This window comes from Spermophilus citellus, assembly GCF_964194105.1.
Source record: "Spermophilus citellus genome assembly, chromosome: 4".
NCBI classification, from domain to species: domain Eukaryota; kingdom Metazoa; phylum Chordata; class Mammalia; order Rodentia; family Sciuridae; genus Spermophilus; species Spermophilus citellus.
In genome coordinates, this window is record NC_138185.1 from 107,606,415 (window position 1) to 107,623,527 (window position 17,113).

The 17,113-nt window shown below is 52.7% G+C and overlaps 1 protein-coding gene across 2 annotated transcripts in view; it reads left to right on the plus strand.

Moving 5' to 3' along the window:
• The first annotated feature begins 2,343 nt into the window (after positions 1-2,343).
• Positions 2,344-17,113, plus strand: part of STRA6 (signaling receptor and transporter of retinol STRA6) — a 32,863-nt gene continuing 18,093 nt past the window's right edge. Inside the window, exons 1-2 of one of the 2 annotated variants that reach the window (XM_081288817.1) lie at positions 2,344-2,402; positions 14,101-14,228. In XM_081288817.1, the coding sequence (XP_081144943.1) occupies positions 14,116-14,228 (113 nt within the window). In that variant the 5' untranslated portion in view covers positions 2,344-2,402; positions 14,101-14,115. Of the gene's footprint in view, positions 2,403-7,266; positions 7,375-14,100; positions 14,229-17,113 lie in introns of those variants that run through there. The other variant, XM_081288816.1, reaches the window with a different exon arrangement.

Here is a 17,113-nt window from a genome sequence, read left to right on the forward strand (position 1 = left end):
TATACGTAGCAGGCTTCCTTCATAATGATTAAACTTCTTCAGATTCCAGGAGAAACTGAGGCAAAGAATTCTAGTGACCTACCCTGAAGGTGAATTTCAGTAAATCTCTTCGTCTGGGTGTGAGTGCCCTCTTCTGCACTATGGGTGGGAGTGGGTGGATAAGTCATCCCTCTGCTCTGGTGGTCTGAAACTCTGTAAGTGAAATGGGGAAGGGCCACAACATGGCCATTTGGTGGAGAAGGTGAGTGGCAGAGGCTACTTAGAAGCCTTTGCCCCAGTAGTTATGCATGGGCAGCCATGGTCCTAGAGCTTAGTGACTCAGTAAAAGCAGCTCTCTTCCCTTGCATGTTTGAAGTGCCCCCCAGAGATGTTACAAGATGGACATCAGTACCTTTGGCTTGAGGGCCAACCTCTGTGCACTGCACCCCAGCCCTGTGCCCTGGACCAAATCTGATGCACAGAGCCATGTCTTCCCCAGTCTGTTTCTGAGTCCCTTCAACATGCCCCTTTCCCCCTTCCCCTTCCTTTCTCTCTCCAACTTTCTAAAAAGCCACTGAGATGGCTATATTGGCCTTCTCAAGATCTTAAGGCCCTCTGCCATCTGACTTCTTTACCCCTATCTCATTTCTGGCCTCCTCTCCTGCACTACGTCCCCAGGCAAGGCTCACTTTGTGTGTGTGTGTGTGTGTGTGTGTGTGTGTGTGTGTGTATGGTTACCTTTAAAGAAAAAATGGTGAAATAACAGACCATAAAATTAACCATCTTGGCCAGCACGGTGGTATACACCTGTAATCTCAGCACCTTGGGAGGTTGAGGCAAGTTCAAAATTAGCCTCAGCATCTTAACAAGACCCTGTCTCTAAATAAAATACAAAAAGGGCTGGGGATGTGGCTCAGTGCTTAAGTGCCCTTGGGTTCAATCTCTGGTACAAAAAAAAAAAATTATCATCTTACCATTTTTAAATATTCAGAGTGCTAAGTACATTTTGCCTTGTTGTGCCAAGCACCTCCAGAACTCTTTTCATCTTGTAAAACAGAAACTCTATGCCCCTTCTCATTCCCTAGCCCCTGGCCACCATCCTTCCACTTTCTGTGCTATGAATGACTGCTCCAGGTACTTATATAGGTGGAACCATATGGTATGTGTCTTTTTGTGACTGGCTTATTTCATGCCCTGGAGAAGTGACTTTTGCTCTTGCTCACCTCCTTCCCTTGCTGCTGTGGTTTCCCCTGCCAAAACTGTCAGCTCTATTTGGAGCAACTTCCTCCTCCTTGTAGACTGGTAAAATTTCTACCTACCACCCGGGTGAGCAACTTGGCCCTCTTCCTTTCCTGTCTTGCGCGTTGACCTGTTCACCCTCAACTGAACATTTTTTCAGGAATCACATACATGTGCCCAGGACAGGTCTGGGCAACAGATGGGTGGCTGGGAATGGTTAAAGCATTATGGAATGAATGAATGAATGAATGAATGAATGAATGAATAAAAACACCCAACTCAGCTTCTGGTTTTGGTTGTTTCATTTGGATTTTATCCATGAGAAGCAAAAACCATTTGGGCTTTTGAGTCAAACTTGGCTTCAGATAGAGGCATCTTGAGGCCTCCGTAGGCAAGCTGGTACCCAGAAAGGAGGGAAGCAGAGAGGGGGGTAAACAGAGGAGGCAGGGGATTCTGGTGCTAAGGCTTCTCTAGACCTGGCCTTAGTTCTGCAGAGAAAGTCTGGAAAGCTCAGTGAATTTTAGCATGGCAGGGCTGGATGACTCTCCCATTTTACAGCTGAAGAAACTGAGCCCAGCAGTGCAGAGCGCAGAGCCCGTTCCTAGTCCTAGTCCCTAACCCCAGAATTCTTCCTACTCCTAGATATCTCCTTGGTTTTGCCTCTGGCAGTTTTCCAAAGGTTTAAACTCCAGACAAGGCTGCTCTGGGTGGCAGGGCCTGGCTGCCCCCGACCCCAAAGAGTTGGGAGGGAGTGGGGTGGGTGGGGGAGCAGCCCTGGAAGGCTGACTTCCAAGCCACCTTCTGCAGCCCCAGCATGAGTGATTTAATGGGGCCTTGGACTCTTCTTTTTTCCCCTAAAGAATGGCCACTTAGAAGCGGCTGGCTTTGTCTAGAAGAGCCTGGGCCTGTAATTAGCCCACCCCAGAGTCCCTCTTCCTGTTTCCCACAATGGCTCCTTTCAGCCTACCCCTCCCCCAACACTCCCCAGGGTCCTTAGGGCTCTTGGACACCCATCCTCAAGCATCCACCTCCAGCTCCCTCCCTGCCCACCCACCCTGCCTCTGCTCAGAGCTGAGTCTTCCCGGTAAAGCAGGGACATCTGTGAGTCCTCTGGATCCTACCAGGACCTGGGGCTGTGACCATCATCTCCTGCCACAGAAGAAGACAGAGTCTTGAGAGAACAGGTGGGTGGTGACCGGTGGACTCAGGTCTTCAGGCCCATGGGCTGAGGCGGTCATCGCTGTTCCACAAAGTGGAACGCGGGCCTGCAGCCCCTGGGCTGCTCCTGCAGCTCCCCCGCCTTGTAGGTCCTGTCCCACTCCCTTCAGATCCAAGCACCCAGGCTTGTGGGGGTGACAGAATCACAGACTCAGGCTGGCATAGTGGAGCATGGCAGCCTTCTCTCTCCACTGCACAGATGGGGAAACTGAGATCCAGAGCAGGGAACGATTGTGGTTGTCGTTTAGATTGTAAATGGTAAAGACAAAATTAGAAGCCTTGTCTCCTCTCTCCACAGAGAGCCTATAAACTGTCCCCATAAATGGCATTTGTGATCCTGCCCCTATGCCTCAGGCCCACTCAGGCTGCACACCCTGCCCTCCCTCCTGATGTTCTACGCCAGGCTCTGTGGAGCAGCCCAGGCCTCCCCAAAGCCCTCTGCCCTGGCTTTAGCTGAGCAGAAACTGGAGGAGGGGAGCTAGGGCCCCCCGGGTGACCCCTGGGCTTGCCCCGACACCTCCCACCCTTGGCCAGTCTTGCCTCAGAGCACCTGAAGTTCCAGGGGTGGCAGGAGGTGGGGGTGGCCTCATTGGCAGCTCCAGCAGGACTGGCCTTTGCCTCTGCTTGCCCAGCTGTCCGCCTCCTACAGCAGGCTCCCAGGACTCACCCCCAGACGGTGGTATTCCACTGGCTTGAGTCCTGCAGACTCTGGGGGCTGGAGACAGACACCAGTCCTCCCTCGTGATCACCAGTAGTGCCCGGGACAGACAAAGCAGGTAAGAGGTAGAGCAGGACTCAGCAGGGTCAGCCCTGGTCAGGCAAAAGCTCAGACTTAGGCAGGGCGGAAGCTGGCTTAGAAAAGGCACTGCCTGAAACCTTTTAGAGGAAAGAGACAAACTTTATAGCCACAGGGGTGGGGGGCTAGGGAGAGAGAGACATAATTAGGAAAGAATGAGACAGAGAGAGAAGGAGAGACAGAAAGATAGGAGACAGACTGAGTTAGAGAGGGTGAGACAGAGTGACAATAATAGGGATGTAAAGAGAGATTGATGGACAGGGACAGATAGGCAGACAGAAGGACAATGAGACAAAAAGAAGCCAAATAGGAAAGATAGACATACAGACCCACAGTGAGTGCCCTGGGTGAGGTTCTGCTGACAGGTGCACCAGGCCTTGCATTTAGATTAACCAACTGAGGCGGTGGTGGTGGTGGGGGGCTTCCAGAGAGCAGAACATAGTCCAAGTACTAGGAAGCGAGGTTTCTGGGGAAAGAGTAGCGAGGAGTGAGGGGAGTGGGGTGGGGGTGGTGTAGGGGTAACAATCTCTGGAAAAACTTCTAGCTCAGTCGCTGACCTGGCACATCATGTGATCTCTCTGGGCTTAAGTTTCCTTTGGCTGTGATGGAATATTGTGTGCAGTAGGAGACTCTGAGGTCTCCTGCGGCCTTATGATGTGACCTTAGCTCAGGCTCTGTCTTTGCAGCTAACTTACTGTCCATCCTACTGAACTTAGGACCTTTGCATCATAGTCCAATATGGCTTCTCAAGATCTAGCCATCGCAACAGCATTTCACCCAGCCTGAAGGAGCAAGGGGTAAAGAAAGCACCTCTCTTTTAAAGAACACATCCCAAGAATTAAGCTCAAAACTGACTTTCTTTCTTTCTTTTTGTTTCTTTCTTTTCTTTTCTTTTTTTCTTTTTTTCTTTTTTTTTTTTTTTTTTTTTTTTTTGATACCAGGGATTAAACCCAGGGGCATTTAACCACTGAGCCACAACCCCAGTCCTTTTTTTTTTCTTAATTTTGAGACAGGGTCTCACTAGGTTGCTTAGAGTCTCACTAAATTGCTGAGGCTGGCTTTGAACCTACGATCCTCCTGCCTCAGCCTCCCAAGCTGCTAGGATTACAGGCATGACACCATGCCTGGTTAAAACTTCTTTTCCCATCCCATTGGCCAGTGCTTAGTCTGTATCTTAGGGTGGAATCTAACTTTGAGGGAGGCTAGGGATGGAATCCATTTACACAGCTCAGTGATGCTTTCGCAGATTTGTCCTCACATTAACCTTCAACAGAGACTTACAGTTTCCTTTTACTTATTTAAAAAAAATTACATATGCAATGCATGTTCTAAAATACACATTCCAAACAAGTGAAACTCCCCTTCTCTCTGTCAAACTCACCCCTCCCTCAAGTGTGACCACTGCCAACAGTTTGCTGCATGTCTGCCAGATTCACTTTTTATATCTACACATAGACACACACACTCTCACACACACAGGCACACACAAATGTCTACCCAGTGGAAGCATAAAATGGGATTGCGACTCATGTATTGTTCAACAACTAGCTTTCTTGGTTACTGTGTTACTGTTACTTGGCAGTATATCTTGGAAGTTCCACCATCAGGAAATACCTTGTTCTTTTTAAATAGTGAAATAGTACTCCATGCTGGCTGGTGGTGTAGGCCTGTAATCTTAGCAGTTTAGGAGGCCAAAGTAAAAGGATCAAAAGTTCAAAACCAGCCTTACACTGGGCACAGTGGCTCATGCCTGTAATCCCAGCGACTCAGGAAGCTGAGATAGGAGGATCATAGGTTCAAAGCCAGCCTCAGCAATTTAGTGAGATTCCAAGAAATCTATCAGGACTCTGTCTCAAAATTAAAAAAAAAAAAAAAGGACTGAGGATGTGGCTCAGTGGTTAAGTGCCCCTGGGTTTAATCACTGGTACCAAAATAAAAACAACGAACAACTTAAGCAACTTAGCAAGACTATCTCAAAATTTAAAAAAGAGTGGGGTTGGGGGGCTGGGGTTGTGGCTCAGTGGTAGAGTGCTTCCCTTGCATTTGTGAGGCACTGGGTTCGATTCTCAGCACTGCATATAAATAAATGATTAAAATAAAGGTCCACATTAACAACTAAAAAAATATTAAAAAAAAAAGAAAGAAAGAAAGAGCTGGGAATGTGGCTCAATGGTTAAGCACCCCTGCATCAATCCCTAGTGCCAATAAACAAACAACAACAAAAACCCAAAGAAATAGTTCTTCACTATATAGCTTTATCTAAGCTGATGGATGGGGCCTGGGAGCATGTGTGCTTGCCTAGCATGCTCAAACACCAAACAAACAAAACAAAACAATGACAACAAAAAAACTTTAAAAAGCTTTATTGATTAATAATAGGGGTTTATTGTCAATTTTTTTTTCCTATTACATTTAGCCTTGGGCATCTTGACTGCCTATCTATGTAAGCTGTTCTTGGGAATGGATTCCTAAAAGTGAGCCAGAGGTTACTTCTCTCTCTGTGTGGGTCTTTTGTTTCTTTCTTCTTCAGTTCTTTATTTTTGGGGGGAGAGGGGTGTTACTAGGCATGAAACCCAGGAGTGCTTTACCACTGAGCTACATACATCTCCAGTCCTTTTTAAAAAAATTTAAATTTTGAGACAGGGTCTCGCTAAGTTGCTGAGGCTGGCCTCAAACTTGAGATCCTTCTGCTTCAGCCTCCAAGGGCTGCTGGAATTACAAGTGTGGGCTATCATGCCTGGCTCTCTGCGTGGGTATTATCCTTTCTTCCTATGGCAATTCAGCATGAGGAAGATGGAGGGCAGGCCAGAGCTGGCTCACCACTTCTCTAACTTAGCTTGGGCTGCAGGGAGGGTGCTTTTCCTCCCTGCCTCTCTCTCCTGCTGCCAGCTGCCCATCCTGGCACCATTCTTGCCCCTGTGCCCTCACATCCTGGGTCTTCACCAGCATTGGAAGCCAGGCCCACATCCCAAGGCCTGAGCCTCTGGACTGCCCAACACTTTTATTGACTGCATTGCCTTTATCCTCAAAGAGGAAGAGACCCCCCTCCCCAGTTCCCTTCTCTTGAGAATTTAGAACCCCCTTCTTGTCCTGGCCTTTATCCATCCCTCCTCTCCCGCCTGCCACAGCACAGGTTTTGATACCCTTTGAGCTCCTGTTTTCCTTTTCCAGTCCTGTTTGCCATCCCTGCAGGGCGCCCCCTCTAGGAGGAAGAGCGAGGAGCATTGTGAATCCTGCTCATGTGCTGAGGGGTCAGGCTTGGCTGTCCCTGCAACTTTGGAGTTTGCAGAAATGTGCTGGGGATGATGAGCAGGACCCCAGAGCTGGAGCCTCTCTATGAGGATTGGAAGAGAGAACTCTCTGAGGAGCCTTTTTGGCTTCCCCCTGAGATGGATTAGACCTGAATTCCAACCCCAAGCCACCTAAAAGTGTGATGCCACCACCCCCAGTCCCCCTCCCAACTCTGGTCAGGGCCCTTGGCCCAGCTGGGGAGCAGCAGGATGCTGATCGGTTATTAAAAGCTGAGTTGGTGGCTGGGCTCAGTGCAATTCATCAGGTGATGGCCCCCTGGGAGTGATGGATGGTGACAAATGAGGGGAGGCAGGGGGTTCCTGAGCCCATCCACCACAGCTGGGGAAACTCAGCCTTCAAAGCTCTGTGCAGGCTTCTCCACTGAGGTGACTCTGAGGGCCAAAGAGATCAAGTTTCGGGCAAATGGTTTGAGGGGCGGAGAGGCTCCACTGCTGGAGACAAGCTGCCCTGTGTGCTGTGTGGGGCCCCTTTGCAGCCAGAGAAGGGGGTGGGGTGGGCTTCTGTGATCCTGGAATGGCAGGCTGGAGGTCTGGGGGGCAGGAGGAGGGGCAGGGCCAGTGTTGGGAAGGAGGGGGCTGCCTTCCGGGTGGGGGAGGAGGAGATCAAGCACCTTTTAAAGCAGGTGCTGGGGACCCTGCTCAGGGCCAACTGCTGAGCCCACACAACCAGCCATCCTCTCAGGGTCCCAGAGGGTCTCAGAGGAGGTACCAGTTGTTGAGGGAGCACCCTGGAGTCTCCCCAGAGTGATCAGCAAAAGAAGAAGAGAAACAGAAGGGAGAGGTCAAGACACAACTGGAAGAGGTGGGACTGGAGCAGGCCTGGAAGGCCAGGTAGGATGGGGACAGGTGGGGGAGCAGGGAGAAGGGGTGGCATTGGGATGGAGCATGAACTGAGGCTTGAAGGCTGGAGGGGCAGGATCAGGAGGGCTGGCATTCTAAGGGATCAGGGGATGGCTGTCCTCAGGCACCACTGGGGAATCAGTAGGGGCTCCACAGGGCAGGGGGATAGCACAAGTCACATCTGAGTAGAGCCTGACTGCTTGTGGGCAGGAGGTTTATGGAGAGCCCCACCCTGAGGGCAGTGTCCAGCATGAAGCCTACTCCTCAAGGCCAGACCATGGTGGTCCCCCCTAGGGAAGGTGTGCTGGGAAAGGAGAATCTGGGCCTCTTACAGCTGGGGAATCTTCAGGGCCTTTGGCCTGTCTACCTCTGAAGGCAGAAAACCCTCTGTAGCTCCTGGGTGTCACCAGCCACTTTGTTGTTGTTGTTGTTGTTTTGAGACAGGGTCTTGCTATGTTGTCCAGGCTTGAACTCCTGGGCTTAGGTGATGCTCCTGCCTCAGCTGGGCCTATAGGCGAACACCACCTGCACCCAGCTCGGCCTTTTCTCCATTGCTTCTGTGATTGCTTCAGGTCATAGGACCTGAAGGGAGGCTTACTACTCTGTGAGGGTAAGAACTGAGCTGAAACCTGCCTCCCTGCATTCCCTCCTCCAAGTTAGTTCTAGCCCAGCCCTCTGGAAGGGGAAGAATGTGCTGCTCCCCAGAACAGCAGCTGCCTCTTCCTCCTGCTCACCAGGTCCACACTCCCACCACAGCGGCCTGGCCTAAGTCCCTCATGTTAGGGTGATGCGACTGGTGAGGGCAACAGCAGTCCCAGGAAGGGCTTATGTACCGCATGATGCTCTGCCTCTCATGCATGGCAGAGGAGAGGGAGGAGGTCCAGAGCCACTCACACTCTTCTCCCTCCCTCCCTCCCTCTCTCTTCTCTCTTTCTCTCTCTCACATACACACACACACACACACACACACACACACACACACACAATCCCAGGTGCTCTACCACTGAGCTACACCCCCAATCATTTTATTTATTTATTTATTTTGAGACAGGGTCTTGCTAAGTGGCTGAGGCTGGCCTCAAACTTGCAGTCTTCCTGCCTCAGCCATCCCAGTCTCTGGGATCATAGGCACCCAGCACTCTTCCTCTCTTGAGCTTGACAGTCAATAACACTGCTTTCCAGCCCACTGCTTGTAATCCCAGGCTAGCTAAAGTCCCTATGTGTGCTGGATACCTTTCCGTGTGTGTGTGTGTGTGTGTGTGTGTGTGTGTGTGTGTGCGCACGCACGCGCATGCATATTATAAGAGTGTGCTATGGTCCATATGAGCAGACTCTGAGGTCCCTGAGTTCCTGAGCTTTACTCAGCCTTGAGTGCTCACCCATGTGCCCTCAGGGCACCAGGCTGCCCAGGCGGGCCCAGGCCAGTCCCCCTGTTAGGTTGAAGCGCCCTTTGGGCCCTCTCTGCTGTGCTGTGGGATTGGGATGTTGCTGGGGCTTGGGTGTCATAGGACTTTGGGGTATGCTGTTGGACTCACAGCCAAGGGACAGGAGGGTGGGGAGCCATGGGGGAGGTCTCTTGTTTCCTGCAGCTGCTTACTGTGGTTTGGGCCATTTCACAGCAACCTGCACTTGCTTTGGCAGTGTCTGAGGGTCCTTGGAGTGTGCTTGAGTTCCTAAGGTATTCTGTTGTGTTTAGGGACTTCTGAGAGCTCTTGGGTGCAATACTAAAGTTCTGGGGTTCTGGTGACATTATTGAAATTCAGGGAATGTTGATGAGATTCTGGAGGGGTCCTGGAGACCTGGGGCTCTTGGGGGGTGTTTCTGAGGTTGTGGGGATGCTACTGGCCTTCTCTATTCCTTCCACACAACTCTTAGCTCCTTCTAATCTTAGCATTTTGCCCTTTGAAGATTTTGATAACCACAGCCAGCTGAAGGCAGGCACGCAGGCCTCTGTTCCTTGACACAAACATTCCTCAGGTTTAATCAACTTGAACAAAAACATGGAGAGGAAGGAAGCCAGGTCCCAAGGCCTTCACAGGCCAACTCCAGCCCAAAGGGCAGGGCAGCTCTGTGCCAGGCCAAGGTGGCAGATGACCTTCATGGGCTCATAGTCCAGAAGTTTGGACTTCCTCCCACAGTGGGCAGGGCTTAACCACCCCCATCCAAGTCCACCCTGAGTCCTGCTGGCCCTAGCTACTCCTGGGACATTGACATCAGCTCCATCTGAGTATGCCCACAGGGGCCCATTGCTGGTCTCAGCAGGAGGCCAGCCCTCCCCTTACCTCTGAAGGACTCTCTCCAGGCCTCTCCCCTGCCTCTTCTGGCTCTCCTAAGACAGACTTCATTCTTGCTACCATTCCTGGCCCTCTCTGGCCTCAGGGTTTTGCTCCACGCCCTTCCTCCAGGAAGCCCCCAAGATCATGCAAGCTGTCACCTTCCTCTCTCTTCCTCCCTCTCTGGGCCTCTACAGTTCTGTCTCCGAGTTCCTCTGCTCTGCAGCCTCTCCTCTCCTGATGGCAAGGCTGGCCTCGGATTCTCCTGGGTACCAATGTTCCTGTGCAACCCACCCCTGAGGGCAGGCCCTGGGCTCTGCTCCCCGGGCCTTTGGAGAAATCCTTCAGTGGTGCATCTTACCCTTTTCCTGTCCCCAGTGCTTCTCCTGTAGGCTGGCCAGATGACCTCTTTCCATTCATCTCAGAGCCAGCCAGCCCTCTCATTTGCAGCTCCAAGCATTCCCGAGCTCCAAGCTGTTCTGCCCCCAGGCTGAAGAATTACTTTGGGCTCAAGAAATGGGGTCTTTATCAAGCTGAAGCTGTGTAGCCACCCATTACCCATGATCTATCCCATGCCCCTGCCAGAGTGGGTGTGGGAGCTGGAGGCCAGGTGGGTCGAAAGGCTATGAAGTCACAGCCAGCCTCTGTGGCTTTGATCTGCTTGCTATAACCAGTATCTGATGTGCTGGATACACATTCTTGGGCCATGAAGTCACTGAGGGCAGGGGGTGGGGGCTTTGGGGAGGAGAACCCACAACAGAAGAATCTGTAGGCTGGAGCAGACAGAGGTGGGGCCATGACCTGAGAAGGGAGCCTCAGGGCCAGCTCCAGGGCTCAAACTCAGGTAGGCTACCTTACCAACTGGCATTTCCTACCCCACCTACCTTCCCATGCTCCTTCCCATTTCCAGTTCAGCCTGGCCGGCGGTAGTTGTGCCATACTACCAATGAAGATGTCCTCTGCCAGCTGGGCCCATATCAGGGCAGAAGGATAAAGCTCATCTTTTCCTCACCTCTGCATAGGGCTTCCATGAAGGTGACTTCTGTGTCTCCCCAGTGAAGACCAAGGTGGTATCAGAGAACCTGGGCTGTGGAGGTGGGACAGGGAGGGGCAATGTCCTCAGTAGTCCTTTAGGGGGAGCAGGTTTGATCCAGGGAAGTGGGAGAGGGACAGTGCCTGGGCTCTCCTGGGGCAAACCTGGTGCACCCCTGATGCTGATAGAGGCTCAGCAGAAGCTCCTTCAGGTAGCCTGATGGGGTCCCTGCATCCCTTCAGGTACAAGCTAAATACCATCTCCTCAGTGAAGCCTTCCCTGACCACCTGATCCAGAACAGCCAGCTCCTCTCTCTCTGCCTCTCTTCTCTTTCCCTGACTTATTTTCTCTCTCAGCACACCCCCGCCCCTACCATTATATGTTAAGTTCCTTGAGGGGCAGGACTTGCCCTGTGCTGTATCATTAGCCCCAAGGATACAACCTGGCACATATTTGTTGAATGAACAAATGAGCCTGAAAGACAGAGTCTGGCTCCCTCCAGGGCAGGACAGGGTTCTGGCCAAATGCATGTCTCTGCCTCAGGCAGGGAGGGCCGTTCTCTCTATGGAATTAACCTCCAATTGTTGGAGGTATCAAGAGGGGGATTAAAGATCAGATAGGAACTGGGCGCAATGGCGCACACCTGTAATCCCAGCAGATCAGGAGGCTGAGTCAGGAGGATCATGAGTTCAAAGCTAGCCTCAGCAATGGTGAGCTGCTTAGCAACTCAGTGAGACTCTGTTTCTAAACAAAATACAAAATAGGGCTGGGGATGTGGCTCAGTAGTTGAGTGTCCCTGAGTTGGATCCTGGGTACCAAAAAGAACCCCAATTCAGACAGGAGCTGATTGCTCCCTAAACTCAGATCTTTGAGTGGTAAAGGTCATGTTAGGCTTTGATATTGAGCAGAGGCCTCTGGAAAGCCCAGCAGGTGAACCTCAGGGCACAATAGGACAGGCCCATGGTTGAATGTTGGTCACTAGAACAAGCAATGGCTTTATAAATCTCAATTTCTAAAGCCCCTCGAGCCCCACAGCCAGGCATTGTGCATCAGGAAGAGAAGAAGAGGCAGGGATTCTGCCCTCAGGGAGCCCACTCCCAGGCTGAAGAGGCATGATTCACCTGAGAACCTGGGATCCGAGGGCCAAGGGCCATCATGTCTCCTGTACTGCATTAAGCTCAGGTTCAGCTCTGAGTCAGCTGATCTCTCTGTGGGACGGGAGGGAGGTCAGAGCCCCTTTCCTGGAAGAGAGGCTGTTTGGGAAGGAGGTGGAGGAATGAGTCTACCAGAGCTCAGGCCCTAATCCTGCCTTGTGGGCCTGGTTCAGGAACGTGGGAGGATGGGGACGCTGAGGACTTCAAGGCCTCCCACTCTGAGATTCACTCAGGCTTTTCCCCACGTAGGGACCACACTTTCGACTGCCCCACCCCTTCCTCAGCCCAACTGGCTTTCCTAACTCCTGATCTTTACCCAAAGTGATTTTCTTCAGGAATCCTTCCCACCCCCAATTCCCCAACCAAATTGGTTTTCCCAGGATATAACCAGGGCACCTGTGCCTTCCCTCTGCAACCCTCTCTTCCTAAGGCTATTTTTTTCTGGTTCAGGGGATTGAACTCAGGGGTACTCAACCACTGAGCCACATCCCCAGCCCTATTTTGTATTTTATTTAGAGATAGGGTCTCACTGAGTTGCTTAGTGCCTCACCATTCCTGAGGCTGGCTTTGAACTCACAATTCTCCTGTTTCAGCCTCCTGAGCCAAGCCACTGGGATTACAGGCACAGTGCCTAGCCTAGGGCTATTTTATACTGATCTGGGCCCTCTACCCCCCAAAACACTGTTCCCAGGGAACAGTATTAGCACATAGTAGCTGTTCAATACGTTTCTATTGAAAGAATAAACACACTTTTTTTGGGGGGGGGAGTCTACTGGTAGTAAAACTCAGGGGCACTTTACCATTGAACTATACCTCCAGCCCTTTTTATTTTATTTTGAGGTGGTTCTTCCTACATTGCTGAGGCTGGCCTTGAACCTGTAACTCTTCTGCCTCAGCCTCCCTAGTTGCCAACAGATTACAGGCTTATGGCACCATGCCCTGCAACAAATGAATGTCTCTCTCTTTTTTTTTTTAAGCTTCTTTACTGAATACCTAGCTGGGCAGGACAAGGCCTGAGCCCCTTGGAAAGACAGGGACCCTCTAAGTTTCAGGGCCCCGAACCCCCACCCAGGAGCAGTGGCTGAGCACAGTTCTCTGCCTGTCTGCATTTTGCCCCTCCCTGCGGGCTGGGCCAGGGAGAGGGAGGGGAGGCAGCAAGGGGTCCAGCTTCTCAGGGGAGGAGGACCGGAGGAACCCTTACCCTGGGCTCTGGAGAAGCAGCAGGCAGGCGGGGCGCTCCTTGCCTGCCCCTGGATCTGGTTCGTGTTTAAAGGACTCATTTCCGCCTATGCGGGTGAGTTATCTTCTTGTGAAATCAAGTTGTAGGAACAAAAAGGTTTTACCAGTGAAACACATGAGGCCCTCTTCATGGAAATCCCAGCAGCAGGCATGGACGGGGCCCTCTCCCTGAATCTGCCGGCCAGCCTCATCTGTGGGTTGCCACAGTGCTGGACTCTGAGAATGTGGCAGGCAAAAATGTGGGGGCTCCGGGGCAGGCGCTGAAGGCAGGTACGTGTGCATGCACAGACAGGTGCCGCCCTCCCGGCTGCACCCCTCCAGGGCAAGGGGACCACGGTGCTGGGACCTCCTCCCAGGAGGGGGCTTTGTCTGGATTCTGTGTACCCCATCACTGAGGCACAAGTGGTGAGAGAGGGGGCTGGGGGATGGTCTCCAGAGAGCCTGGGCAAAGTGAGGGAGGCTTGGGCTGGACCCCTAGAGCAGAAGGGGTGGGAACCCAGCTGGGAGGGCCTGACCCCCAGACCCAATGGAGCCTCCTGAAGCCCGCCCAGCCTTTCATCTCTGCACTCCTTCCTCCTGGTCCTCCCTTCTGCTGTGTCTGTGGGTCCGTCTAGGTGGGCTGGGAGGAGAAGGAAAGGTGTCTCCATGGGCAGCTTGGGCTGAATGGGAAAATCTCTGAGAACGGTCCTCTGAGCTAAGGTCAGCTGATGGCCGTTCAGCAGCCAGATAGGTCCTCCAGTGAGAGCCCGTGGACCCTGAGGGGGTACACTAAGATAACTACAGGGTGGGGCAAGATGGGGCGGGAATGGACAGGAGGGGACACGAGAGGCCCTTCCCCTCCTCCTGGGCCAGCCTTCCTAGCCTGCAGTCCCAGGGCTTTTCTCAGAGAGCTAAAAGCAAGAAAGTAACCTTTAGGATTAAAAAGAAATGTTTCTTTGTTAGGATTTTCTTTTTTTCCCTTTAAGCTTCTTTTCACATTTGTAGAGGATTTTTTTTTTCTCTTGTCTGGGGGTCAAAGGAGAAGGGCCCAAGAATGTCGTCCCAGGCGGCAGGGAACCAGACCTCATTCTTGGGGGCAACAGATGACTACTACAACAGCTGGTACATCGATGAGCCCCAGGGGGACAAGGACCTCCAGCCAGAGGGGTGAGTGTGCCACCCTTGGCTCTGTCAGCCATCAGAGTCGGGTGTGGCAGAGGTAACCAACTGGTGTGTGTGTGGTGGGGGGACAGACCCTGGGCAAGAGCTGCTAAGAACTGGTTCAGCTACCCTGTGTGACCCTTAGGCAAGTCATAGCCTCTCTGGGCTTGTTTCTATATCTGATACTTGAGAACACTAGCCCTTGGCCTGCTGTTAAGAAACTTGAAGTCAGAGGACCTGGTCAATCTGAAAAGCACTGTGTGATGTGTTAAAAAGACAGATTCCCCGCCCCATCCTTGCAGGTTCAGCTCTAGCAGGTCTGGGCTGCTCCCTGGGTGATCTGGCCTGTATCTGGGATGGGGAAACAATCGAGGGGTTACTGGTCTCTGTGGTGAGGACTTGGGGTGTGGTGTTTATAAGCCTCAGGTTCTTGGAGCAGGCTGGGGAGAAGTGGGGAGGCAGATAACTGGGACCAAAGTCTAGGGGAAAGTCACTGAGGGAGGGACCCTGTGGCCCATTGTCTTGGATGGCTTAGTCTGAGGAGGGAGGATGAGGAGGCTCTGTTTTCTGTAGCAAGAGTGCTCCAGCCAAGCCAGGGAGGGTGCGAACAGAGGGAGGGGGCAGCCAGCCCACCCCGGGGTGGCCCGAGGACTCTTGGCCCAGACCCTTTCTATCTTTGTTTAGTCTGCCCACTCTGGCAGAGGGACTGGGCCTCTCTGTGACCCCAACTGCTGCCTCTGTGGGACCCCAGCTCAGCCCCCCCCCCCCCGCCCTTGTTGTTCCTGGCCCTGGCCCTTCCCCTGCCTCCCTCCTCTATCTAAGGGTTTCAGGAACTGGAAAGGTGAAGGGAGGGGGGGGGTGCTGAACCAGATGTGTGCACATCTGTTCTCCATTAAAATTTGAAACTAGAGAAGGAAACATGCTCTTGTGCCTCCCCGGGGGCTGAGGCTGTGCCCTGGCCAGGCTTGGGTCACTCAGCAGGGACAGAGTCCCCACCTGGGCCTAGGGGAAGGAGCCATGCTTTGAAGGACTCGGGCCGGGTTCTGACACCTGGAAAACAGCCCTGTTCTGGGCAAGGGTATGCCCCACTCATCTTCCCTGACTGCCATTGAGAGTGCTGGGCTCTTATGCATGGGCTGGGGGAGGGGCTAGGAAACCCTTGAGGACTCAGATCGAGCATGGGGTTAGGTACTAATCAGAGGAATGCTAGGACATTGCCTCCTTGGGAGCACCAGGGCCTGGGCATTGGCGAAGGGCCAGGCGCCTGCAACCAGTACGGTGCTTGGCGTATTTAGATACAGTCTCAGAATAAAGTCCCGGCATGGTAGGGACTGGGTGATGGGGACTGCTGCCTGTCACATGTTTGGCACTTGGGATTTGTAGCTCCCTTCTCCCACGGTCAAACATGGAACCTATAAAAATAAAGAAGAGTATTTGAATCTACTTATTCAGTAAAAGCAAGTCTAGGTATTTTCCATCTCCCTTCCCCACCCCCACCCCCCTACCCTGAAAGCTGGGAGCGGGAAGCTGGGCACAGGGGAATCCCATGGAGATGAACTTGGATTCACCTCTCCAGGCGTGAGTCACACCCCAGGGATATGGTACATGAAAGCCATGAGGAGCTCTGATGGCAGCTCCCCTGTGCCCTCACTGTGACCAGCACATCAGGCTGGAGTTGGGGTTGGTGGGCACTGGTGACAGTGGCCCAGATGGACTCAGCCTCAGAAATATCCTAAGCTCCAGACACCCTCAGTGGCTTCCCAGGGCCTCCTGTGCCTGCTCTAACCTGGTCTTACCTTCTGGGCTGCCCACAAACTGAAAGACTAGCCTGGGGCCAGTCACACCCTCTCTGCCTGACACTGCTTCCTCAGGCTGTCCTTTCAACAGAGCTTCCTTTTCCCTTCTTTGCCTAAAAAGCTGTTAACCAGATTTCAAACTCAAATCCAACCCCATTTCTGTGGCCTCTCTAAGCATGGAGCTTCCCACCTCCCCATATGACTCCCGTGTGATGTCTGTGTCATCCTGCCTTCCCATGGCACAAAACACAAGTCCTCGAGCCATCACCCAAATGTGTGCTAAGGTGGTGGGGACCGCTGCCTGTCACATGTGTGGCACTTGGAATTTGAATGAGGGGTCAGGGGGATGGCAAAGGATACAGAAAGGGCCAGATGTTCTCCCAGACAGTGCCCTGGAGGGGATTCCCAGGGTGGAGGTGGCTCCTCATTTGGGGGCGGGGTTTGCTAGAAAATGGCAATGCTGCTCCAGGACAGTGTGCCGGGTCTCTGTCCTGGCTGGCCCGAGCCCACCCCCACACCTGAGTGTGCCAAGGAAGAGGTGGGAGAGGAGAGATCAAGGCCCAGCTCAGTGATGAGAACCTGATTCCCTACCTGGCCCACCTCAACCCGTGTTTTGGGAAAATGCCATCTCTGCCCTAGGCAAGAAGTGGCAAAGAACAGACTTCTTCAGTCCCCACACCCCAGGGACAAGCCCAAGGACAAGTTTCTTTTCCACTGCTTGCCCTCTGGAATTTCCTGAAAGAAAGCAAGCTGGAGAGAGGAGGCACCCCTCAGAGGGTCCCAGGGCTCTGCACTCACCCCAGGAGATGAGGAGGCCTTGGTCCTCTCTTCTGTGCAGCAGGAAGGTACCCGAGCTTTCTGAACAGTGACAGCCCTTGTAACCAGTCCTCCTAGAGCATCCACTCAGGTGTCCTCCCTCTGGCTCCCAGGCTCCAGCTGGGCTACCTGGAGGCCACCTTGACCCAGGGATCCAGCTCCAGCTCCAACTCTAGCTCAGAGCTCTTGCCCTACCTGCTTTCTCTGTTGACTTCACTGATCTATTTATTGTCACCACAGGCTTTCCTCTGTGCACAGCTACGCTGAGAGCAAGACCTC